This window comes from Mirounga leonina, unplaced genomic scaffold (genome assembly GCF_011800145.1).
Source record: "Mirounga leonina isolate KUSES-001 unplaced genomic scaffold, KU_Mleo_1.0 Mir_171, whole genome shotgun sequence".
NCBI classification, from domain to species: domain Eukaryota; kingdom Metazoa; phylum Chordata; class Mammalia; order Carnivora; family Phocidae; genus Mirounga; species Mirounga leonina.
In genome coordinates this window covers 8,592,286-8,618,296 of record NW_023270436.1, presented here as the reverse complement: position 1 = coordinate 8,618,296, position 26,011 = coordinate 8,592,286, and the positions used below count along the sequence as shown (strand labels likewise).

At 48.0% G+C, this 26,011-nt stretch overlaps 2 protein-coding genes across 3 annotated transcripts in view; one reads left to right on the top strand and one right to left on the bottom strand.

Moving 5' to 3' along the window:
* Window positions 1-247: 247 nt before the first annotated feature.
* On the top strand, window positions 248-8,186 carry MYL2 (myosin light chain 2). Of its 2 annotated transcripts, XM_035017007.1 has the most exons (7): window positions 248-432; window positions 1,907-1,996; window positions 4,139-4,214; window positions 5,334-5,438; window positions 6,029-6,107; window positions 6,195-6,243; window positions 7,844-8,186. In XM_035017007.1, the coding sequence occupies exons 1-7, from the start codon at window positions 430-432 to the stop codon at window positions 7,940-7,942; spliced, it is 501 nt and encodes a 166-aa protein (XP_034872898.1). In that variant the 5' UTR covers window positions 248-429; the 3' UTR covers window positions 7,943-8,186. The 2 variants fall into 2 exon arrangements, with proteins under 2 accessions (XP_034872898.1, XP_034872899.1); XM_035017008.1 differs by lacking the exon at window positions 1,907-1,996 and having other exon boundaries at window positions 363-432.
* A 55-nt stretch (window positions 8,187-8,241) lies between these two features.
* The window catches only part of CCDC63 (coiled-coil domain containing 63), a 31,033-nt gene continuing 13,263 nt past the window's right edge, over window positions 8,242-26,011 (bottom strand). Inside the window, exons 5-10 of the mRNA XM_035017006.1 lie at window positions 25,466-25,647; window positions 23,554-23,774; window positions 18,202-18,276; window positions 14,676-14,868; window positions 11,531-11,734; window positions 8,242-8,990 (exon numbers count right to left, since the gene is read on the bottom strand). Of these exons, the coding sequence (XP_034872897.1) occupies window positions 8,845-8,990; window positions 11,531-11,734; window positions 14,676-14,868; window positions 18,202-18,276; window positions 23,554-23,774; window positions 25,466-25,647 (1,021 nt within the window). The 3' untranslated portion in view covers window positions 8,242-8,844. The remainder of the gene's footprint in view (window positions 8,991-11,530; window positions 11,735-14,675; window positions 14,869-18,201; window positions 18,277-23,553; window positions 23,775-25,465; window positions 25,648-26,011) is intronic.

The window sequence follows — 26,011 nt, the reverse complement described above, 5'->3', positions numbered from 1 at the left end:
AAAACACTCCAGGCAGAGGGAAGTGCAGGTGCAAAGGCCCTGGGGTGGGACGCTGCTCACGTTAGAGAATTTTAACAGTCTCCTCTCTGCTGTTTTCTTTCTCAAAATTGACAAGCACAAGTGCCTCCCTCCCAAGGGCTGCTGAAAGCGTGCAGCATCTCTCCCTATGACCCAGCCGCCTGTCTCTTTAACCTTGAATGCCTTTTTGGGTCTCATGTGTCACCGGGTGGCGAGTGAGCTCTCCTTACTTCAGAAGAACGGCATGGGGGTGGGGGGGCCTTAGGTGGTGTCCGCCTCACCTATTACTGCCAAAAGTGGTCATGGGGTTATTTTTAAACATGGGGAGGAAGTATTTATTGTTTCCCAGCCGAGGAGAGCTGGGCAGCCTGAGGGATTCTTCTGGGGAAGCAGTGTTGTGTCCTTTCCACCATGGTGAGTAGTGAGGGCTCTAAGAGGTGTAATGCTGCAGGGGTTGGGGGTGGGGGGAAACTGCACCTATGAGCAGAGGACCAGAGGGGAGGGGGAGAAAGGTGGCTTTCGAGGGCCCCGGACCCTGGTGAAAAAAGCAGTGCTTGCTGTGTGTGCACAGAGGAACCCCAATCAATGCCCCGATAAGCCACAAATAACAGCAGCTCCCAGGGACTCGCAAAAACAAAATAAGAGAGTTGGCTTTTTTATGGCTTGTCTACTGACCTCTTGAGGAATCAATAACTCCCAGGGCTTGCAAAATGGGATTGAACGCTTTTAAGGATCAAATTGTAATTCTTTTCTCTTGTTCAGGCAGCTGGGGAAAAGAATCTTTTTGTTTTCACCTTTTGAACTTGCAAATTTAAAACCTTTCTCCCTGTGTTGTTTGGTTAGGTGTCCCCCTCCCAAAGCAGGAAGCCACCAAATCAGAGCCAGCCTGGGGGAATGGTTAGGGGCACAGACTCTGGAGGCAGACTGCCCCAAGTGCAACTCCGGTTCTGCCTTTCTGTGACTGTGTGACCTTGGGCAAGCGACCCAACCTCTCTGAGCCCAGGCTGACTCTCCAGGAAAATGGCTATGGTAGTAATAGCATCTACTTGTGGGGCGCCTGGGTGGCTCAGTCGGTGAAGCGTCTGCCTTCGGCCCAGGTCATGATCTCGGGGTCCTGGGATCGAGTCCTGCATCAGGCTCCCTGCTCAGTGGGGAGTCTGCTGCTCTCTCTCCTCCCCTCTCATGCTCTATCTCGGTCTCTCTCTCAAATAAATAAGTAAAATCTTTACCAAGAAATAGCATCTACTTGCCTGGGGGGTTAAATGAAATCCTGTATGTATGGCATTCAAGCATTTGCTCTATTTCTAGTGGGGTGGGGTGGGGACACAGGTTAACTTGCTCTTCTCTGCACTGTCTGCCATACGCAAGAACAGAACATTCAGAGAGGAGATTTCACTGCCATCTGGATCAAAGGAGAATTGGGGAGGGGGAGCAGTGGGTTTTAACACCCTGAAAAGGTGTCATTTCGTAAGGGTATTCCTCATGGTTTAGCGAGCCCGACGTGTCCCCCCTCCAATCAATTCTCCTTCTGTGCATTACGGAAATTTTGTGAAATGTCCTGAAACAAAGGCGGCTGGATCCTGCTGGGGCTGATCTGAAAGTGTTGCCTCCTTCCCCAGAGACGCATCTCCACCTCCCCTAGTTTGCAAAGGAGGTGCTGCAGGACCCACGATCTCTGACCATCCACCAGAACCAGCGTGCTCCTGAGACACGTGATTCTGTTCTCCTCCGATCCCTCCCGTATCACCGTTTTGAGATGAGTGTGGGCCTCATACCCCCATTTCACAGATGAGCAGCTGAGGCTCACTCAGAAATGGGACAACCTCACCTAGTTCTCTAGCTCCCAGCTTCTGACTCTTTTCATCATGCTCCTCCCCCACCCCCCCAGGCACCGAAGAAAGCCAAGAAGAGAGCAGAAGGCGCCAATTCCAACGTGTTCTCTATGTTTGAACAGACCCAGATCCAGGAATTTAAGGAGGTGGGTGCAGCTGTTGAACCATCCGCCCAGATGGAGAGTCCCACCTGTTAGAGAGAACGCTCCCTCGGTCCATGTTCCCTGCAGGGACCTCTGGGCTAGATGTTTTTATCCTCCAAACATTCCCAGATCCAGTCTCAACATGTGGGTGAACCATTTAAAGAAATTATTTTTAATATTTTTTGCCGATCATCAAATAAAGCACGTTTCTTGTTGAAAATGTTGGGGGGGGATTCAGAAAAGCACAAAGAAGAACATAAAAACTACCTACAGTTCTACCACCCAGAGATAATCAGTTAACATTCTCATATCCATCCTTCAAGTCGTTTTTGTATTACGCCTATAAACTTTTAAACTATTTTGCTATTTTTCTTTGAGCAATTCCTCAGCAACATTTTCTATCATTTATCGAAACCACTCCTTATGGTTGGAAGTTATCTTTGTTTAGACTGTTCTACAATTATGAATAACACATCTTTACTTATTTCCTTGGGGTAAATTCCTAAAAGCAGAACTGCTGGATCAAAGGCATTTTTAAAAAGGAACTAAAAACCAGGACTGCTGGCCCTCCAGAAATGCTGTACTAATCCCTACCCCCATCAGCCTCAAAAGGAAAAATTGTCTTTTCCCCCTGTATCTCCAAACATTAGGTATTAATAGCCTAAAATATTATTTCTGCCAAACTGAGAGACGAAAAAGAGTATCTCTTGGATTTTAAATTATATAGTCCCCCATTGTTGAACGCTAGCCAGGTGGAAACCCCATCGCATTCTATGGGAGTGCGCCTTATTAAGTAAACCTAAGTACCAATTAGGCCAAATTAAGCCACTGCCCGCAGGCTTAGAAGGATAGACTCTGAATTAATTTTCCAGCCGTCGTGATGGCTCACACTGAGTCATCCACACTCCCACCTGGGCGTTTAGAGGAAAATATGCTGCAGAGGCCCGTGTGTTCTGTATCAAAGAGGAAACCATTTGGGGCTTCCAAGTGGGACATGAACACTTCCACTTTTTTGTCCTCACTAATGTTCAGATCACAGGAATGTTGTGTCCCATAGGCCCCCAGGGAAAGAATTCCCAGGACGAAATATTCGTATCTGAACTTGAAATTATCACCTTGCAGGGAGAAGACGCTGCCGCCCCTTCCCCCTCACCCTGTCCCAATCTCTGGAATGAGATCAGCTGCTGGGGGGCGTGGGAGGTGGTGCAAATACTTTCAGGAATCAGCTGCAAAGAACTCAAAAAAAACACGGAGATGATAAGTCATTTGTAAAATGACCAGGGCATTTACAAGGCTCTTGGGAGCCTTCATGGGCGCCCCCTGGGCAACATTACCAGCCCCATTTTATAGATAACGGCTTTGGTGGTGAGGTGGGGGTGGGGAATGAGACCCCAGGTATTAACTTGATTTTTTAAATAACAACTTCATAGATATGTAATTCCCACAACCCTAAGTTCACCTTTGTCAGCCGCGTGCACAATTTGGTGGTTATTTACTGAAGTCACGGAGTTGTGCAGCCATAACCAGTCATTCCAGACATTCTCCTCACCCCAGAAGGAAACTGCAGGGCCATTAGCAGCCGCTCTCTCCCGCTCCCAGCCTCTGGCCACCGCCCATCTATCTTCTGTCCCCATGGATTTGCCTGCTCTGGGCATTTCATAGAAATGCATCATACAGCACGTGGCCTTTTGCCCCAGCTTCTTCCACTCAGTGTCCTGAGTCAGGGCTCATCTGTGTTGTAGCTGGTGTCAGGATCTCCTTCCTTCTTGCTCAGTAGTGGTCTGTTTCGTGGCTAGACCACATTTGGTGGATCCATCCATCAGTTGATGGACATATGGGCCGTTTCCAGGTTGGGGCTATTGTAAATAAAGCTGCTATGGATGCTCAGGCACAGGTTTCCGTGGGGACAGATGTTTTCAATTCTCTTGGGTAGACGCCTAGCAGTGGAATCGTTGGATCCCATGGGAACTCTGTGCATAACGTTTTGAGGAACGGCCAGACATTTCCGATTTTTGATTCTTGATCACATGTCCTTCAGTGCTCCCTGAATCCCAGAATCCCATTTCCCCCAGTCCATAGCCCAATCTCTTGGGCTCCTCCACCCAACTTCTCCTGGGCTGACCAGCTGACCGCCCCCTTCCACAGGCCTTCACCATCATGGATCAGAACAGGGATGGCTTCATCGACAAGAATGATTTGAGGGACACCTTTGCTGCTCTTGGTATGTCTTCCCCCGCCCCCGCTAGGCGTGCAGGAGGGTCTCCTTATCCCACTCGCCTGAGGGGCAGAAGGTGGGACTACTGAAAAGGTCAAGAGCTTGTCATTTTTCAAGAAACGGCTCAATCATGGTTGGCCTTTAAGACAAACTTCGGAAGACAGCAAAGTGTTTAGGCTTTCAGTGTCCTCACATATCTTTCATTTTTCTTTTAAAATAAATTTTTTTCTGTGATTTTGAATGCAATGCCAGCTCACAATAGAAAATTTGCAAAATTCAGAAAAGTATAAAGAAGAAAACTTAACCATTAGGTCACATTCCACTGTCGCGTTTCAGCCTCCAAATCTTTTCTAGATACATCTGGTTTTTTGTGAGTTTTTTGTTGTGGTGGTTGTTTTAAGATTGGAATCATTCTATTTTGGATTCACCTTTTTAAATTTAGCATCTCAACAGTGTGAGCACGAGTGTATGGAGCTTTTTCAAAATATATGTGTCCAACCTGCCACCACTCACCCCCCCCTCCACTCCCGCTCTCAGAACTCAGGGCTACCAGGAACAGCTTGCAGGTTGTGCACTACACCATTTTCCAGATTACTATTCATGTCTGTAGTCACCGTAGGTTTTTATATTTAAAACATAAATTCTCTTCAGAAGGGGTGGCTTTTAAAAATTTGCACAAAGGTGCAATGTGGGCTTGTGGCAGAGGCTATAATCCAGGTATATCAGAACCTCCGAGGTTGTGTGGGTTACAGCAGATATAATCTGACAAAGTTCCCTCAGGTGATTCTGATCTGTCTCTCCCACCTCCAACTGAGAGGGATAATTTATAATAGGAGCATTTCTCATTTAAGTAAAAAGTTAAAAGATCTGCTTAAAATGTTCCAGGTTCTGAAGACACCATTATAAAAGTAGCTAGCCCCTCTCCCCGTTGGATGTTTGGGTTGTTTCCGGCTGTCTGGCTATCATAAATAACACTGTGGAGAACATCTTTTCCAGTGAATCTGGCATCTCTGATTGTCCCTAGACTAGATTCCCTCGAGTGGAATTACGAGGGCAAATGCCAGGGTCCTGACAGCTGTTTCCGGCCCAGCCCGGGGGGCCCTGACTGTGTGTTTCCTGCCCTAGGGCGTGTGAACGTGAAAAATGAGGAAATTGATGAAATGCTCAAGGAAGCTCCAGGTCCAATTAACTTTACTGTGTTCCTAACGATGTTTGGGGAGAAACTTAAGGGTAAGTTCATGTGTAGGTCCGTATGTGTATATTTGTGTATGTGTGTGTGCATTTGTGCGTGTGTATCTTTACGTGTCTTCATCTTTGGGCATGAATTAAAGCACCAGGAGGGCAGACAAGGGTTGGCAGAAGATGAAGGCAGAGTAACACTGGGGGCGGGGGGGAAAGCAGCAGCTCCCATTGCTCCAAGGCTCACCCTGAGCCAGACCTCATGCCACGCACTTTGGATGCATTACCTCGTTTAGTATCTAGGAGGTAGGTTCTCTTCTTATCCCTGGTCTAAGGCTCAGAGATGGAAAGCCCCTTGTCTATGGCCACACAGCTAGCAAATGCTGGAGTCAGGATTCGAATCCCAGTCTTTCTAAATCTAGATCCATGTTTGAGCTTAGGTTTGCTCAGAAATGACTGGATTCGTAGCCCACTCTTTGCAATTACCAAGGTTCAGTGCTCAGAGGAAGGCAGGGCCTTTCCTCCAAGCAAAACAGCCTGGCTTTGGCCCTTCCATCTTTGGAGGGAGTTGGGCCCTGCCTCCTGGAGTACCATGGGTTCTCGGCCACCCAGGGCATGTTCAACCCTGTTTTCTGTTTCAGGGTCAGACCCCGAGGAGACCATTCTCAACGCATTCAAAGTGTTTGACCCCGAAGGCAAAGGGGTGCTCAAGGCTGATTAGTGAGTGGGATGTGCGGGGGGGACACGGGGGTTCCCTGCTTCCCACACACACACCTGGTGCCAACACCTGCTGTTCTTTCTTGGCAGCGTTCGGGAGATGCTGACCACGCAGGCCGAGAGATTTTCCAAAGAGGAGGTAACGGCCCCTTGGACGCAACACTGCACCCCAGCTCCTGTGTTACCCCCTTTCCTAAAATACCCCTGGCCCCACACTGACAGAGAACCTGCTACTGAGCCCCCTATCTCATTTCATTCTCTCAACCACCCTATCAGGTAGGGACTAGTATTATTGTCATTTTATAGTTGAGGAAACTGAGGCCCAGGGAAGTTAGTCACTTGCCTTAAAGGACACCACCAATGCTCAACTCTGGGGCCTGGATTCAAACCCAGGTCTGTCTGACTCCAGATCTACTTTCCTCACAGTGCACGGAGCCCTGGTTAGAGCACCGGTTTCCTGACGGAGTGAGGGTAGCTTGCAGGGTGCCGCATACTGTCATGTAGGTTCCGCACTGTGCAATTCTTCTGGATGCTGTACTCATAATATTGCAGAGTATCTATTTGTTGCAATTGTTTTCCAGCAGATGGCAGTAAAGTGTCCTGTTGTAATTTTATTTTTTCTTAAAGCAGTATATATGACTTTTTCTGGCAGGCGCAAAAGGGGGCACTTTTGCTAATTCTCCCAAAGTCCTGTATCAATAAGCAACAGTCCCATCAATGTTATTAATGAAATATTTAAAAATAGCTCCTGGTCAGGCCTGATGGCATCAGGTTTCACATTTCACTAAAAACTGTATTTAGATTTCCCCTTAAAACTCAAGCACTTAAAAGAGCCTGCCTTCACCTCCTACCAGCTTGGTGACTTGGGACAAGCTCTTTAACCCCACTGTGCCTCAGTTTCCTCATCTGTAAAGTGGGGATGGTAATAAAACTTTCCTGGTAGTACGCTGTGAGGATTAAACAAGTTAATATGCATAACGTGCTAAAGCATGTGATAAGGACAATGTGTTAGCTATTATTGGCCAAGAGGTATTTTAAAAAATAACTAGTCAATACTTTTTAAATGTGGAAATTGCATGTTGAAAAAAAATCTAGATTTCTCATTTCCCTCAAAGAGTCAGATTCTCTCAAAAAGTGTGACCTCCTAGCCCATTCGACAACATTCGGCTGGCTCTGCCCAGTTGCTGCCCCTGTAGATGGGTTGTGTGTCTGCTTTTAGCCACAGGCCCCCCCCCCCTTTGCTCCCTTGCACAGTCTGCCTAGCCCCTTTGTACACCTGCATTTGCGATCCCTGCTTTACCTGCTACTACAGGGCTGGATTCCCGGGAACATCCCTGCCGGATGGCCCATGGGGTCAGCACCTGCGGAAGAGCAAGGAAGGACAAGGAAGCAGGGAGGCATGGAGGGAGATGTTGAACCTCCGTTCAGGCCCAAAGAGTGTCTTGGCTTCCCCCACACCTCCCAGGGAGCCCTAGAGCTAGCACTAACTTCTAAGAGGGCCCAAGTTGGGCCCCACACTGATCAGTTGGCTGTGGGCTGCCCCAGGAAGGCCATGACCTTGGGGCTGGCAGCTCTCTGCAGCAGCTGAGCGACAAGGCCTTCCTGGAGGGGGACCTGAGTGTCGTGTCTCCACACCCACCACAGCCCTGCTGCCTCTGCACGGGGACCAAGCCCACACCCAGCGGTCCCTCTCGCTTCCCCTCCCGTCACGCTCAGTATGCGTTGCTGGTTCATTGCAGATTGAGCAGATGTTCGCCGCCTTCCCCCCTGATGTGACTGGCAACTTGGACTATAAGAACCTGGTGCACATCATCACCCACGGGGAAGAGAAGGACTGAGAGGGGCTCACCACCCAACCCTGGGCTTGCCTTTGGTGGGGAGATGGTCCCTGCTCTCCTCTCACTTTGCCCAGTAATGCTGCCATCCCTGCTACGTGCCTGTTAGCTGGCGGCTGCCTCATTACCCACCTCCATCTTCTTTGCAGCCTCAGGGGCACATAGATACCACGCGGCCACATACCCCGCAGATGGAAATGCATCCAGAAGCTGTGTTCAAATAAACAGGATGTTGTGTATTTGTTCACGGTGTTTCTCTGACAGAAGTGCCTTGAATAAGGAAGATCCTTTGCTAGTTCCCTTGAAGGCAGAGTATGAGCGAGTGATGTCCCTGCTGCCATTATTACTGAATTTTAATAACTCTTATTTGAAATAGACCTTCACAGCCACTCAGGACTATTTCTATGAAGGTCCACAATTTATTGGAATGTTAACTAGAGGACCAAAGCCCTTTTCTTCAAAGAGCTCAAGCATCTGCAGAGCCTAGCTTCCATGACCTCCTCTCCTTTAGGATGTCATTGGCATATTTCTCCCTTAGATGTGCTTAGACAGGCCCCATGAGAAATGAAGAGGAAGAGGCCTCACATTCATTCTAAGAATATGGCTCACTCAGCAAAAAATCACATCCGTTAACTATAAGAAGTTAATTTCTAATTTCAGAAGTACTAGTGGTTTGTTCTGGTCACAATCTCGGGGCGGGGGTGGGGGTGTTTCAGGAACCATGGTGACCTCCTACAACTCTTGCTTCCTGTCTCAGCTCTTCTGTCCTAATTTCTCTATCCCATCCCAGGGTGGCGACCAGAACCCTAGTCTAGTCTCTTTGTAATGAGTGTGAGGAGGCACCAGGGTTACGGAACAAAACCTTTATTCTCTCTGGTTAAGGTACAAACGCAGCACCATCTGCCTCAGATCGCTAACTTCTTCTTGAGCCTCAGATCATCCCCCCTCTCCGGTATGCTGTCCGAGTGTAAGTCCCTGCTTCGAAACTCTCTCGCGGTATAGTTGCTGAGCACCAGCTGCCGAAGGCTGCTGTGGTCCAGGGCCTGCTCCACTGTATCAAAGAGAGGACTTGTGTGAGGGGTTTGGAAGTCAAACCCAGCATGGGGTGGGCGTAGGCAGCTTCCTTTCCAGGGACAGTGCGTCTCTGCCCCATTCGTGGATGCCCAAGGCAAGGATGTCCAAGCCAGGTCTGGGGTCCCTTCACAGTGCTGGGAGTGGAGGGTGAGCATTCTTGAGGTTCAGGGAGGAAGAGCATTAGTAGAGAGATACTGCACAGGGATGCCCAGACAATAATTGTTTTTTTTCTCCCAGAAGAGGATGTGAAGGTGAGTTTAGTTTAACGTCAAGGAGACAGGGCCACCATGTGCAGTCGTTCAGGATGTAGACTGCCCAGACATCTGGTGGACAGGTGAATGGATGGGCTGAAATCCAACCCCTACTTGATTGCCAAGCCATGTCCACACAGAAGGGGCCCCTTTTCTCAATCTGTCCAGAGAGGGCGCCTCTTCGAATTCATACATATGAGCCATAGAGACTAGTGCTAAGAGAACCCAATGATTATCAACATTCCCTTGAGCGGAAGTGAAGACATCATCTGCAAGTTCTGCCACCTTCCTTTTAGGAACTCAAAGGGCCAAGGGAAGCTATGCTAAGGCGCCTAATGCCAGACCCAGGTTTCACTCCTGCTAAGTTTCTGTTGCCTCGACTAAATCAAACAAGGTGGGGGGGGGGTATGTGTGTTGGCATGCTTCCCCCAGTACCCCCCATCATTGACACACCTGCACACCTGAAGTGCTACTTAGGGAAGTGGGACTTTTTTTTTTTTTAGATTTTTATTTATTTATTTGAGAGAGAATGAGAGAGAGAGAGGCCTGAGAGGGAGGAGGGTCAGAGGGAGAAGCAGACTCCCCGCTGAGCAGGGAGCCTGATGTGGGACTCGATCCTGAGCCGAAGGCAGTCGCTTAACCAGCTGAGCCACACAGGCGCCCATGGGACAACTTTTTTAAAAAACCCAGTTTTCTCTGATTACTAAAGCTGCTCAAGATCATTGTAAAAGAAAAATTTAAACAATAGAGAATGGTTTAACTTAGAAATGCAAAGTTCTCTGTAAATCACCACCAGAAGTACCCACTGTAAGTCAGCCTATAAAACTGTTTTATGTGCATTATCAAGATACCTTCCTCCTCCTCCTCCTGCTCCTCCTCTCTCTCTCTCTCTCTCTCTCTCGTTATATATCTCTCTTTCCCTATTATACATCAGGGTTGTCAAGGGCTGTCTTGTACACTGTAGGATTTTTAACAGCATCCCTGGCCACTAGATGCCAACAGCAACTCCCACCTCCCAGTTGTGATAACCAAAAATATCTCCAGACATTGCCAAAAGTCCCCTAAGGGGTAAATCACCCCTGGTTGAGAATTACTGAATATATATATATGTATATATATTCTTATTATCCATATTTATTACAATTATATATATAATTGATATCCCCTGTGTGTGAGAGAGAGAGAGTTTATACTGTCCCATTGCGTTCTTTTCCGTGTCTGCATAGTATTCCTATTGCACGGATGGGTGAACTGTAATTCATTTGCAATGGCGTGGATGGAACTAGAGGGTATCATGTGACCAGTTTCTAATGGGTGGGCATTTCAGTCACTTCCAGTTTGGGGCTGCAGTGAACATCGTCCTACTTTCATCTTGGACTCTTGAGTAAATGTTTCTTGAAGGACCAGTTTGCAAGGGTGAGATTATGGGCTTAACAGGTGTATCCATGTCTCAGGCTTGCCACACCTGTGACCACACTATCCTCTAAAACCCAGGTGGGGGGGCGCCTGGGTGGCTCAGTTGGTTAAGCGACTGCCTTCGGCTCAGGTCATGATCCTGGAGTCTCAGGATCGAGTCCCGCATCGGGCTCCCTGCTCGGCGGGGAGTTTGCTTCTCCCTCTGACCTTCCTCCCTCTCCTGCTCTCTCTCTCATTCTCTCTCTCTCAAATAAATAAATAAAATCTTTTTAAAAAAATAAAATAAAATAAAACCCTGGTGGGGCCGATTTTCTCCCCACCTCCAGAGAGAAGGGCTGCTTCCCACAGTAAGGGGAGCGTCCTGAGCTTCGGCCCCAGAAAGGCGGGAAGGTCAACGGCCTGGCCCCAGGGGCCACAGTTAGGCATCCGCTTCTGTCACCAGCCAAGTCACAGCTGCTTCAGCCATGAGGTTGGGGGGCATGGTTGGGGCGGGCCAAGGGTGGAGTAAGACTCAGGGGCATAGAGTGAGGGGGACAGATGGGATCAGGGAACCTCGTGTGCCTGCAATTTGCCAGTTTGTTAACTGTGGACATTTTAAGGTTCATTTGAAATGGTCATAAAGTAGTGCTTTAAAAAAACATATATCCAGGATCACTAAACTCCGGGATCTTCGTTGCGCCCTAAGGAGAAGCATCCCCTGGAGAAACAGTCAAGGGCCACAACCACGGTGGAACCCAATGGAACACATGGGCCCACGAGGCTCATAAAGGGAAACTGAGGCTCTAGCCTGCAGTCTCTCGCCAGCACAGGTCTCCTAGCTACATGCGCAGGTCGCAGGAGGAGAACTCACCTTCATCCAACTTGTCGCCGAAGGGGTCAGCCCCGAACACTGGGGGGACGACCTTGATGGGTTCTGCAGGCTTGAGGAGGGCAGAGCCGCCCCAGAAAGGGTTGACAAATGGCGGCTGGACCTCAGTCTCTGCCCCTTCCATCTCCAGGATCCGCTTGTAGGACTCTAGCAGCAGCAGGTCATTGGTCTTCTTCTCAATGATGGCTGGAAAAAAATCGATCAGAACCAAGGCGGCAGCTGAGAGACCTGGTTCGGGGTGGGGAGGCGTGGTAGGGATTGGGGGTGACTCCCCCTGCTGGAGAGGAAGGGCAGGAACTGGAGGCCTTTCTTGTGGGTTATCCTATGCATTCTCCAGGGGGCAGTATCACCCCGAGGGGGCAAAATTTGGTAGTTGAGAGGCAAAAACAACAACAACAAACCTGACTTTATAACATAAAACAGATATGCATACAGAACATAAACAACTATACAGTGTATCAAGAGTGTTAAAATTGCCTGAGGACAACAATAAGGAAAAGAATGTCTAAAAAGACTCCTTGGGAGGCAATAATGAAAAGGAAGTTGAGAAACACTGGGTTACACCAAAAACTGGGAGCCCTGGGCAGCCCCTTAAACTACTGATTTTTTTCCCCTATGCACTCTCTGTCTCAGGCTTCTGGGCCTTTGCTCATGCTGTTCCTTCTGCCGAGAATGCCTTTCCCCACAGCCCTCCCTGAATAATGCCTGCTGGTGTTTTCAGACTTGGATCAGGGCTCTGCCCCCTGCAGGAACGTTTCTCTGACCTGCCTATTCCGGGGGACCTGCCCTACCTCTGTGTTTCACAGCCCCCTACTGTCACCAGAGGCGTGTGTTCATTCACTCACTCTACAAATGATTATCGGATGCCTGCCAGGCGCAGTGCTGGATGCTCCCAATGCATGGGGGAAAACAAAACAACAGTAACAGTAACAACGAAGACAAGATGCAGTCCCTGAGCTGATGAAGCTCATAACTTTCAGTGTATGTGAAGAAGATGGAAAGAAAGACAAATTCAACAAGGAAACAAATAGATAAACATATCCTTTGCTATACAGATGCTCATTATCTAGATTAGGTAACTACTGGATTTGGATACAATGTTTTAAATAAACCTTACACTACCTGTACTGTGGCTATTCTTTCTGAAAATCGGGAACCAAAAATATTTGCATCTGGAACTTGCTATCAGATCTCGAAAACCTCATAGATTCACCTGTACATGGAGACAAACTGGGTGACTGCTACATAAAGGGGCTGCCATGACAGGGAATAATAGTGTGTGTGGAGGGGAGACCAGCTACAGGTCGGGCAGCGGAGGGAAGCCTTGCTAGAGAAAGGACATTTAAACTGACATCTGAGAATGAGGAGGAACTGGGACAAGGATTCCAGGAACAGCTTGTGCAAAGGCCCTGAGGTGGGAATGTGTTGAGGGGAGGGTTGCAAGAATACATAGGAGAGTGTGACTTGAAGTGGTAAGCAAGGACAGAGAGTAGGACGAGGGAGTTGAGAAATGGAAGCAGGGGCCAGGCTGTGCAGAACCTGATAGGCTGTCAGGAAGGAGTTAACACAGCAGTCCTGACTGATCTTCTTTTTTTTAATTTTATTATGTTAATCACCATACATTACATCGTTAGTTTTTGATGTAGTGTTCCATGATTCATTGTTAGTGTATAACACCCAGTGCTCCATGCAATACGTGCCCTCTTCTTTGAAAGGCCTGCTTCCCAGGTTGGCACCAGGCTGGCATCGGGGAACTTGGGTTTCAGGAAGGTTCCTATCATCATTAACTGATAATAGCAGCTCAGTGTGCCTAAACTGTGTATACAAAACGTGTTTCTGCTAAACACCTGTTTTTTCCCACACCCTGGGCACAGTGTCTCTAACGAGCTTCCCTGGTTGACAACATTTCAGCTATGTTGTCACAACTCAATGCTGGGGGAATTAAGCACATCCTGTGTGACCCCACTGGGAGAGGACCCTTGGAAGCTTGCTCCTGGCTTCCTCCAGACTTCACTCCAGGCTCCTTTTTCCTTTTGCTGATGTTGCTTTTTATCCTTTTGCTGTAACAAATCATAGCCCCAAGTACCACCATATGCTGAGTCTGTGAGCCCTCCTAGCAAATCACTGAACCTGGCAGGAGGGGGCATCATGGGAAACTCCCAAACACAGATGGTATTAAGAACCATAGGTTTTATTCTAAGAGCTGTACAAGCTGTTCATTCCAAATTGTCCTGATCTGTGGAGGTGCATCCCTCCTGCTCTATCCTGAGCTCAGGCTTATGGCTAGAAATGTGTGAAATAGGCATTTGCTACATGCCAGGCACCGCTCCGAGCACTTTATTTCTTCCTTTCCAACCTGTATGCTTTTCATTTCTTTTTCTTGCCTTATTGTATTGCTTAGGACCATCACTATGATATTGAATAGGAGCAGTGAGAGCAAACATTCTTGCCTTGTTCCTGATCTTAGAGGGAAAACATTCAATTTTTCACCCTCAAGGGTGAGGTTAGCTGTAGGTTTGTTTGTTTAAGAGAAAGAGAGAGAGCACAAGCAGGGGGGAGGGGCAGAGGGAGAGGAGATAGCTGACTCCCTGCTGAGCAGGGAGCCCTATGTGGGGCTTGATCCCAGGAGCCCAGGATCATGACCTGAACTGAAGGTGGACACTTAACCACCTGAGCCACCCAGGCGCCCCTAACTGTAGGTGTTTTGTAGACACCCTTCAAGGTTAAGCAAGTTTCCTTCCAGTTCTAGTTTGTGGAGAGTCTTTCATGAATGGATGTTGAATTTGTCAAATGCTTCTTCTGTCTCTATTGATATGATCATGAAGTTTTACTAAAATTAAATTTTATTTAATCTTCCCAACAATCTTATGAGGTAGGTGTTAGGTTTACTCCTCAATTTTTTTTTTTTTTGGATGAAAAAACTAAAGCATGGAGAGGTTCAAAAAGTTGCCCAACGGCACACGACTAGTAAGCGGAGGACCAGGATTTGAACCCAGGCAGGCCAGCGTTAGTGCCCACATGCTTCACCACTAGGCTCACCACCACCCAAAGAACAAGTCCTCGTGCCTGCTCATAGAAAGCTCTGGAAATGGTTCCTAATGGTCCAACGGGCCCCAGCTTGACTCACCAAAGTACTGTGGAAGGTTGTTGTCCGTGATTTTCCCCGTCTCCCCTAAGTGCCCCAGGATTGTGGTGGCATCACAATTAATCTTTTTAAACAGATTCTTCACCGAGTTCTTGAGATACTCCAAGGTCTTGCTGATTTCCTTGTAGCTGTTCTCATACCTATCTGCCTCCTCTGTGGTCTTCTTCAGTTTCTCCTGGTAACAGACCCCAATTCCCACCTCGCATCAGCCAGACTGCCACCCCGGGCTCAGCCCCCCACCCCCAATGAGGACCTTCTGTGCCAGTGGGAGTTTGGGACCCCCTGGAAACAGGGTCTCTGAACTACAGATTTTCAAACCTCTCAGGGGGTGCCAAATCAACTTATAAGCCTCAATCAGCATTTTAAAGAAAGAAAATAAATAGAACAGAAAAGAAAGGAAGAGCAAATACTAATATGCATTACAGGTAAAGAGGGGAAATATTGTTAAATGTACATTTTGTTTCACTTACATATATGTACATGTGTCTATATGTGTACTGAATTGCTATAACTTTTAATTTTATTTTAAATAGGCTCCACACCGAGCATTGGCCCAAAGTGGGGCTTGAACTCACAATCCTGAGATCAAGACCTGAGCTGAGACCAAGAGTCAGATGCTGAACTGACTGAGCCACCCAGGCGCCCCAGGATTACAATATCTCTTAGAAGCTGGTGATTCACTTTTTTAACGTTGTGGCCCACAGGAAGGAATACATTTTACATTGCAGCCCAATGTATGCATACATACATACAGACGTGTGCCCATGGGTGTGTGTTCACGTGTATTATCTAATCAAATGAAGTGCAAGTTTCACAAATCAATACTCTCACTGCGTGTTTTCATCTTTTCTGTTCTGTTTCATTATTTTTAAATGCTGGTTTGATCCGACGAACTGATTTTACCACTTGCAGTTTAAAACACATCACGCTAGCCCAGCGGTTCTCAAAGTGGGGTCCCAGGACCAAGAGTATCGGCTCTACCAGGCAACTTGTTCGAAATGTAAATTCTTGGGCTCCAGTCCAGACCCTGATTCAGAGGCTCTGGGGATGGACCTGGCAACGTGTGTTTTAATGAACCTCCAGGAGACTGTGATGCACGGTGAAGTTTGAGAAACCCTGCAAGTCCACTGGATCTTGGCTGCCCATTGGTATCACCTGGAAACTTCAAAACACCTGCTGCCTTGGCCCCAGCCTCAGAGATTCCGGGCCTCAGGAATTTTAGAGGTGAACCCGGCCCTGTGAGGAGCTGTTCCCCGTGGCTCCATATGCATCATCCCAAATAACAGTCCCAAAGGGTCAGTCCTATCCACACCCCCCATTTTCCAGGTGAGGAAACGGAGGTTCCAAAGCACACAGCCCGGAGAGGGAAGCCAAGATCTGGACTGTCACTCAGCCGCCACGCCCAGCAGCTTCCTCTGTGCCCAGCGCCCAGGGCCGAGAGACCTCCGGTGGTGGCAAGATCTGCCGTCTCACCTACAGGTGCGTGAGGGGATCCCGTGGTTAAACGGAGAGCCTGATGCGAGGGCATCAGACCCAAGCGTTTGTTCCCAGGGCCTGGCTGCCAAACTCTTATGCAAAACCCTCCTGTTAAGGGACAGGTGACACCACTACTCCCAGAGGGGCAGAAGATGATGGAATGGAAGGTGTGTGGAAAGGTTCCAAGACTAGAACGGAGGTAAACGATCTTTAGCAGGGGGTAAGAAACAAGGGCTCTTGTGATCCCATTGCTTTTAAGACAAATTCTCCTGTTTGGAGTATTTGCATTTGAAAAGAGGCGTCCAGAAGTCATGCTACAACCAAAAGAACAAAGAGGGGATGGAAGGACTTCAGAGGTGGGGGAGGTGTTGGAGGCTGCTCCACCAGCCTCCCCAAGGTGCCCCTTTTGAGGCCTTCCAAACCCCGAGATGCAGAACAGCACCAGTCCCAGCCCCAAGGAAGCATCTGGACACTGGATGGCCCTGAGCTGAGGACATGGGACCCCAAGCACGTGCTCAGCTTGAGGAGGGTCTCCTTGGACTGGGGACCTGCTTGGAAGTTTACTTCCCTGGAGAGGCCTCTCTGAGCCAGAGGGGCAAAATGGGTGCCTTGTGCTTTGCTGCCCCCCAGTGGCCTACCAGAGAATGGCACTGCCATCCCGGTAACCAGGTGCATGCCAACAAAGAAAAAAATATGTCACAGAGAAGGAAAGGATAATGACCCAGGAGCGCAGTTCCTGGGCCGGAACTACTGGATTAGAGCAGGGCTGTGTGGTCACACTCTCTGGGTTCATATCTTTGTCAGACGTTTGCTATCCATTCTCCGCTTACACCTTAACAACAAACTCCTGATTGTATTTGGGGTGGCAATGTGCCCAGCTGAAGTTCTATTTCCAATCCTCCTCTGCAATAGAGATGGCCAGTGAGATGTAAACTCAGAAGGCGTTGACTGAGTCTTCACGGAAAGAAACTTTTAAGCTGCCCAACAGTCAGCAAAGTTGTTTTTGCCTCCCTGACTTTCTTCCTGCCTGGAACATATATGGGATGGCTGGATCATTGGCAGCTACAATACAACCATGAGGCATCCTTGGGAATGTAAGCCACACACCAAAGATGGCAAACAGGAGGAGCCTGGGTCACTGATGACATCATGACCAGCCCTGAAGGACCTATCTCCAAACTTTTCTTTTTTTTTTTTTTAAGATTTTATTTATTTATTTGACAGAGAAGGAGACAGCTAGAGAGGGAACACAAGCAGAGAGAGTGGGAGAGGGAGAAGCAGGCCTCCCACCGAGCAGGGAGCCGGATGCGGGGCTCGATCCCAGAACCCTGGGATCATGACCTGAGCCGAAGGCAGACGCTTAACAACTGAGCCACCCAGGCGCCCCTCCAACCTTATTTCCTAACAAAGTAAATAATTCTACCTTGCTTAAGCCATTGTTACTTTGATTCCTTGTGATTAGCAACTAAATACAATGCAAAGCTCTTATACAGCATCCCAGCTCCATAGTTGGTCAAGTGACTTTACCTCTCTGAACCTCAGTTTCCTCATCTGTACAATGTAGAGATCATAGCACCTACCTCATAGGGCTGTTGTGAGGATTAAATGAGATAGTACAAGCAAGGCGCTTAGCTCAGTGTCTGATATGTAGTAATTGTTCAACAAATGTTCATAATAACTTATTGATTGAGAGCAGGCCACAGCCAGACAAGGAGGAGAGAAAAAAAAATACTGAGGCAGAGCTCTGTCTGGGACGAAGTTATAGGCACAAGTGCCTGGGCTAGGCTCCCTGAAGTCAGGGAGTCTTTAAAATGGACAAAGAGGCTATAGGGACAAAACTCTGCAGCAATATTTATAGCGGAGGTGGCCCGAGACAAAGGCTCAGGACATGTCAATACACGAGCCAGGCCAATAGAGTCTCATCAGGCAGATACCATATTCTCCTCTCGAGAACCACCAGACAGGCTGCCTGATGAACAGACAGACAGACAACAGAGACTCCCATGTCCCTCCCTCCCCACCCCGGTCTTACCTCCATCTCTCTCAGGACGGAGTGGTTGTCATCATGGGATGAGTTCTGCTGGGATCGCAAGAAGATGATCTCATCCTGTTCATGAGAGAACCAGACCATAAGGAAAAGTGGGTGCTCCCCTCCCACCACACCTAAAACTAAGCCTGTGCCTTGAGGAGATGATGAGGATTTAAATTATGTTTCGAGAGCCCCCAAATCCCTGGGCCCTTCTTATGCCCCTCTTCTTTCTGATGTCTTTCTCTCTTTTTTTTAAGGTTTATTTATTTTTATTTTAGAAAGAGAGAGAGAGAGGAAGGGCAGATGGAGAGAGAGAGAATCTCAAGCAGACTCCCCACTGAGCGCAGAGTCCAATATGACTCAGGTCTCAAACCCAGGACCCTGAGATCACGACCTGAGCCGAAATCAAGAGTCGGACGCTTAAATGACTGCGCACCCAGGTGCCCCTGATGTTTCATAATTAAAAGGAGGATGAGGGCATGGGTGGGTGGGAGGTTCATCCTTTTTGGAGAATTGTCTAGAACAGCACAGTCAATAGAACGGTAATGGTGGCAGAGTTATCTCAGCACCACCCAGTCCTGCAGCCACCAGCCCCTCATAGGTACTGAGCACTCGAAGTGTGGCTAGTGCCACCGAGGAACTAATTTTCAGTTTTACTTAATTTAAATGAATTTACACTTAAATAGCCACACATGGCTAGTGCTACTATAATGAACGCAAGGCAGCTCCAGAGCAGGGGTTATCAAATTCTAGCATGAATCAGAACCATCTGGAGGTTTGTGAAAACACAGATTGCTGGGCCCCTGTCCCAGAGGTTCTGGGCCGGTAGTTCTGGGTGGGGCCCAGGAATGTGCATTTCCCAAAAGTCCCCGGGAGCTGCTGCTACTGTTGCTCCAGGGACCAGATGCAAGAACCCCTAGGGCTAGAACAATGTGTCCAAATAGAAAAGGCTACCTTTTGAGTAATTTCATCTCTAGGAATCTGTCCCATGGAAATAGTAGGACATGTGGGCAAAGTGGCTGCTCAAGGCTGTCTGTCATGTTATTACTTATAATGACCCCCAGTTAGAGACAACCTAAATGTCTACTGATAGTGAATCAATTAGATCAATGATGGCACATTCATATCATGAGGGGAATGGGTCTCAAATAAAAATACGGTTAAAAATTCAGATTCCTAGCCCATTCTCAGAGAATCTAGGTTTGTAAGTATGGGATAGAATTTGGGGAATCTGCATTTTTAAGAAGTAGCTTATGATTCTACTACAGAGCATCCAGGGTCTCCAGAAGCCATTAAAAAGAACATAGAAGATGTTGGGAGGTGTCTATGATGAATTTTGGTGGGGGGAAAGTTTCAAAACAGTATGAACAGTCTAGAATGGTCCCAGTACTATAAATGCGCACCTTTCCTGAGTCAGGACCTTTGCACTTGCTGTTTCTTCTGCCTGGAACATTCATCCCCCAGAGATCTGCATTGCTTATTCCCTCACCTACAAGTCTGCTCAAATCTTAGCTTTTCAACTTCCCATGCCCTCATTTGGCTCCAGAACCCCTCTTTACCTGCTGTACTTTTTCTTTTTATCCACACCACTCTTCACTTTTTAATATACTCTATAATTTTTGTATTTATTAGGCTTATTGTTTATTGTTTCCCTCTGCCAGAATAGAAGCTCCAAGCAGGCAGAACTTTTTGTCATTTTGTTCACTGTGCCATAATCAGTGTCTAGAATAGTGCCTGGCACATAGTAGGTGCTCAATAAATACTTGCTGGATAAACAAAACCAAAAGAACATTTTTTGCAATCAGAACATGTAACTCTTGGGGTGCCTAGGTGGCTCAATCGACTAAGCATCTGCCTTCGGCTCAGGTCATGATCCCAGGACCCTGGGATTGAGCCCTGCATCAGACTCCCTGCCCAGAGAGGAGCCTGCTTTTCTCTCTCACTCAAATAAATAAAATCTTAAGAAAAAGAATAGGTAGCTCTCTATATACTATAGGATAATCACTATGTGAAGTTTTAAAAGCATCACCCCCCCCCAAAAAAAAGAAGTCAGAAGGAAATAGATCAAAATACCAACAATGACTATCCCTAGGGAATGGGAAAATGGGTGATTTAAAAAATTCAATCCTTAAGTAGTTTCCAAATTTTCTATAATGAGCATATCCTTCTCTTACAAGATTTTTAAAATATAAGCATTTTCACTAGAAACGAGTGTTTTCAGGAATTATTCAGCAGGCATTTGCTGCTGTATTAAGTCCCAAAAGACACAGTTCTATAACTTCAAAGAAAAGCTCAGAAGCTACTGTTCTGGTCTGAACATCATTCTGCTAAAGGAGAGCCTGAAGCCCAGGGTGATCATGGGCTTGCCTATCCTTCATCAGATACACTCATGCTAAGGCCAGAGATAGGCTGTGTAGCCTAGAGAGAGGAGACCATCATGGTAAATGGGAAAGATCAAGGTCAATTTTGTTTAGTAACCATTTCTTGATTGGGTCAGTTTCTGACTAGCATCCTCACATCCCTCTGCTATGGTCTGTCCCTGTCATCCCCCTGGGACTAGGAAGGTGCTGTCTGCTAGAAAATGACCTGCCCAATTCCCAGGTCCTGAATGGACCACCCATCCTTCCATCCTTCAGATCTTCGCGTCCAAAGATTTCCCATGCAACACTGAAGATGGCCACCTGAGGGCAGTGGCGAAGCACCTACACCGGAGGCAGAAGCTCCAAAGGCTGGCAGGGCCCAGCCGGCCTGGGACACAAGAGCGGATCCGACCCAGCTGGTGCCGGTGGATGTGAGCCAGGGGCCTTCAGCTTAGAGTGGAGGCTGCGGGGCCAGAGTCGTCAGATCGGATTTTCCAAGAGAAACCAGAAATCCAGGTGTTCATGTGGAATATCCTGATTTTTAAATGTTGGCAACTAATAATTTTTAAAATGGGGGGGGGAAGGGGAGACCAAGCAAAAGAACAATGAGAGCAGGATTCAACCAGTTACGACCTCTGACCCCGGCGCTCTCTCCAGAAGGGGTGAAGTCAGTTGTTAGAATCCTAATTGTTTTGGATTTATATATTTTTCTTACCTGAGCCCTAGTTTGCGCAGAGGTGCCACAAGAAGACAAGAAGGTAAGGGTCCAGGCACGCCTCCCACACCCCACCCCGCTCATCCAAAACTGCTCCGTTTTACCTGTTTTCTCTACCATGTTTCCTCACAACCTGACTTTAAATGAAAATGTTCTGTAGCTTTATTTTATTTTATTTTATTTTTATTATTATTATTTTACAAAAGTTGGGAAAGTCCTGCTCTAGTCCAAGTAGGTCATTCTACAGATGTGGAGAATGAAGCCAGACAGGGCAGGAGTGGCCATCTGTCATCAGACACACTGGTGCTGACAGAGACAGTCTGTGTGGCTGAAGGAGAGGAGGATACCATCCTCATGGTGAACGGCAAGGTCAAAGCCAATTATTGTTTTGGGGCCATTTCCTGGTGCCTCCCACTGTGTGCAGGGCCATCCTGGGCATCAATCAGGAAAGCAGAGGGAATACACAATTGTGACTGTCCCCTGGAAGATCACCTTCCAGAAGGGAGACAGAGGGCTGTTCAAGCTCATCTCCCCACCCCCACCCCCCACCTCCTCTACACACACTGAGCTGGACATGCTCCATTTCTCCCCAAATCCACCTGCCTCTCTTCCCCACCCTCTGCCACAGACCCCAGGGGCTACGGCTCTGGGCTCCCTTGTCCCCTGGCTTGGGTTGCACCCAAGGGAGGCACCAGCTGGAGATTAGTGGGTGGAAAGAGGTTGGGGGTGCTTGCCCTCCTCACCCACCGAACTTGGCAGGTCACTAGCTTGGCCACAATCCCTCCGGGAGAGACACAGAGACACCCTCCTCCACACACCTCATTCCTGATTCCAGAAACAGCTCCTTCCTCTCACCTATTCTGGAGCCCTCTCTCGCTGGTCCTGCACTTTCCCCTTGTAATTTCCTTAAACCTTTGTAAATAGTCCCTTTTTAAAAAACCCACCTCTATTTACCCAGTTGGGGCATGCCATCTGCTTCCCATGACCACCCTGATACCACCACCTTCATTCCTATCATGTTTGCGTGTCACCTGTATGATTATTACCTATCACTCTATTATTGTCTATTAATAGTTTTCTTTCAATCAGCCAGATTGTGTTCATTTTATGTTTATCATTATTTGTTTACTGTTATTATTACTTATCACCCTAAGTGATTAAATCACTAGTTTGCAAACTATATTTGTCTTAATCCTCATAAAAATTAACTCGCAACTAGTAAATTAAAATGTTTGCACCTGTGTTCGGGCTACTAGCTATTTGCACATGGCCAATGCACCTGCTCCGTATTCAGGAAACAGTGACGCTGCAAAAGGAAGTGGCTCCCTTCACCATACAAACAGCACAGGGACCTCCAAGGGAGGAGTAATGAATTCCCAGTGGTGGTGACATTTGTGCACGGTCAGGACTAATGAGCAGTATTTCATCAGAAGAAAAGCAGGAGGTGGGGACACAAGGAAAGCCTCAGAGGACAGCTGAGACTGGCAGCTGTGGAGGGTGCCTTTGGGGTCATGAGGGGAGGTGAACCTGCCAAGGCAGATTGAAGCCAAGTTTTGAAGGGGCCTGAGTGTCACACTAAGGAGTTTAGATTCTATGCTATGCAGACAGTTCCAAAGGCTGTTTGTGTGTGTTCTGGGAAGTAAGTAGCCCAAGGAGCCAATTAAGTTTGGGAAATTATGGACTCAACAAAGGTAAATAGGTTTCTTCACTGCGGGACTTGTCAGAGCCTTTATGATGCTCAAGTACATCAATTCTCTTCAAGGTGGATTGACCATCTCTCCTCAATTCTGTGAAGCTGTTGATTAACAGGAGTCAGCAAGCTCTTAAGGCAAAGGGCCAGATAGATATTTTAGGCATTGCAGGCCACATATGATCTCTCTTGTGTATATCCTCTTTTTTTTTTCTTTTAACCCTTTAAACGTATAAAAACCATTCTTAGCTCATGGCCTATACAAAAACCAACCACAGGCTGTATCAGACCATGGCTAGTTTACTGAACCCTGGATTATGGAACATGCCACGGATTATAAATGTCACTATTGGGGGTGTGGGGGCAGGACCACATTACATGTTTGTGTCAGTTGGAAGACAAATACCAATTTCAGAAAGGTTAAAATGAAGGGGGGATCCCTGAAGAAATATAGTGTTTCCCAAACCGATTAGACCTCGAGGCCCTCTTTACAGGGTATCTCAAGGTGTGCTTTGAGGAACCCGCTTTGAGAAAGGCTGCGGTGGGGGTGTGTGCGTCCCAGGCCTATAGGAAAGAAGAGCCGCCCCCACCTGGATTTTCTGGGTCTTCTTGTGCATTGTCTCCATGTCATTGTTGAGCTCTGTGACATACGTGAACCGAGCGAAGTTCTTCTCCTCCTTGGCCAGAAAGTCCTCGATGAGCTGATTCAGGTTCCCATCCTTGGTCAGCTTCAGCAGCCGGAGGTGGGCCACCTCATAGCTCTCGAAACTCTCACCCTTGCCCTTCTTCCTGTGCTTCTTTGCCTTGAGAGCTAGGAAGGAAAAGCCAGCAACCGTGAATCCGAAAGGAAGCTGCTCAGAGCAGTGCCAGACAGGGAGACATGCTCCATAATATTGTCACTGTGCCCTGGGGAGGAGGCTAGACTTTTCCAGGAGTGGGGGCAAACGCATTACTCCTTAGTCGCTTCACAGATATTTAATTGAGCATCTACTAGGTGCCAGACGCTGTGCTGGGCTCTGCAGACACAAAATCCCTGCCCCATGGAGTGTTTAATGGAGGAATCAGACAAAAAGAGGAAAGAAAAGGAGATACCCGCGTAAACAGAAGTACATCACCATACTGTGGCTCAGGTCACAGAGGAGCAGCATCAGATGCTGTGATGGGGGAGCTGCGTGGCCAGGGAAGGCCTCTCGAACGAGGTGACATTTGAGCGGGGTGAAGCTCAAGGGAACCTGGTGGCAGGCTCGGACCTTGGCAAATTCAAGGAATTAGAACCAAGAAAGTTCTCCAAGCTTTGTTCTCTCCCACATGATGCCTGCCACAGCCCCACATTTCCTGAACTCAGTCTTGTCTCTGATTTAACCTCCAAATGGCCATCACAAAGATCTTTTTAGATCTTCCTAGGCACATCTGGCCATGTGACTTGTTTACCTGTTGTTATTTAGAGAGTGAGAGGTGGGGTTTCTCAGAAACACACTTTGCAACCACAGTCCCAAATGAAAAGGCAGGAGGAGATGGGAAATGCCAAAAGCCCAAAGCACAAATGCAGTCACCCGGTGTGGGGGGGCGGGGGGGGGCGGTCGTTTCCTCCAAAGAGCTCAGATTTTTCAGTCTGTTCAGGGGAGAGTAAAAATAACAGCCCTGAGACTGTTCCCCACAGAAAGGGCTCTTCTCGCAAGGTTGGCGCATGGCCGTACCTGGACACTTAGATGGTAAACTGTTCCCTACACGGATATCAGACTTTCCCTAAACGCTAGGAGCACCTCACTGTGCCTAGGCCATAGAGATGGTGTGTGTGTGGTTCATGCCGAACACCTGCTTTCCTTCCAGGAGGCTGGAATTGGGGTACGCCAGGGAGAGGACCCCTAGGTGACCAGCGCCCAGTGAGATCTTGGGCACTGAGGCTCTAATGAGCTCCCCTAGTAGATACCTCTTCATACATGTCACAGGGAGATGCTAGGGGAATTAAGCATGTCCTATGTGACTGCCCTGGGAGAAGATTCTGGAAGCTTGTGCCTGGTTTCCTCCAGACTGTGCCCCCATGTGCCTTTCCTCTTTGCTTGCGTGTGCTTTGTGTCCCCACTGCCTAGTCATGCATGTCACTACATGCTGAATCTTATGAATCCTCCCAGCGGATCACCAAACCTGGGGGGTAGTTCTGGGGACCCGACACCCAAGTCCCCTCCCCCAAACAATGGAAGAGGAGCCTCAGAGTAAGGATGCAGCCTCTGGGTTAGGATTGGCAGATAAAATACAGGATGCCCAGTTAAATTTGAATTTCAGTCGAACCGTGTATTTTTTTCAAGTATCATCATGTCCCAACTGCCGATAACCAACAAATAACTTTTTATTTCATTTTAAAAATTTATTTGCTGTTTATCTAAAATTTAAATTTAACTAGACATCTTGAAATGTTACTCGCTAAATTTGGCAACCCTACTCCAGAAGGCCTTGGGCCCCCTCAGTTGAGAGGGAGCCAGAAAGAATGCCTGGAGAGTGTACCTTCTTCCTTTTTGGCCTGCTCCTCGAACTCCAGACGGTCATTCAGTTTGATAAGCAAGAAGGACTTGAGCTTGGTCTCGTGGGCATAGACACGCTCCAGCTCTCGGATCTCCTGGTTGTACTGAGAAATGTCCTTCTGCTGGCGGTCCTTCATGGCGGCCATGCGAGCCGTGGCTTCCAGCCTGAGCGAGGCGGTGCAGGGTCTGAGTGCACAGAGGCTCCCCTCTCCCCCTCCCCTCTCCCTGCCAGACCAGAGGGACTTGCTGCCAGTGACTATCACTTTTCTTATGCATGGAGGCTCTGGAGCGGATGAACAGCCCTCCTTACCTGAATGACAGGAGCTGCCAGCTCTAGACCATCCCCAGGAACAGATCGTTCTATCATCATCATCGCCACCACCATGACCACCGCCACGACCACCATCGTTATCACCACCATCGCCATCACCACGACCATCACCACCACCACCACCACCACCACCACCATCACCTCCACCACCACCATGACCAGCACCTCCACCACCACCATCACCTCCACCACCACCAT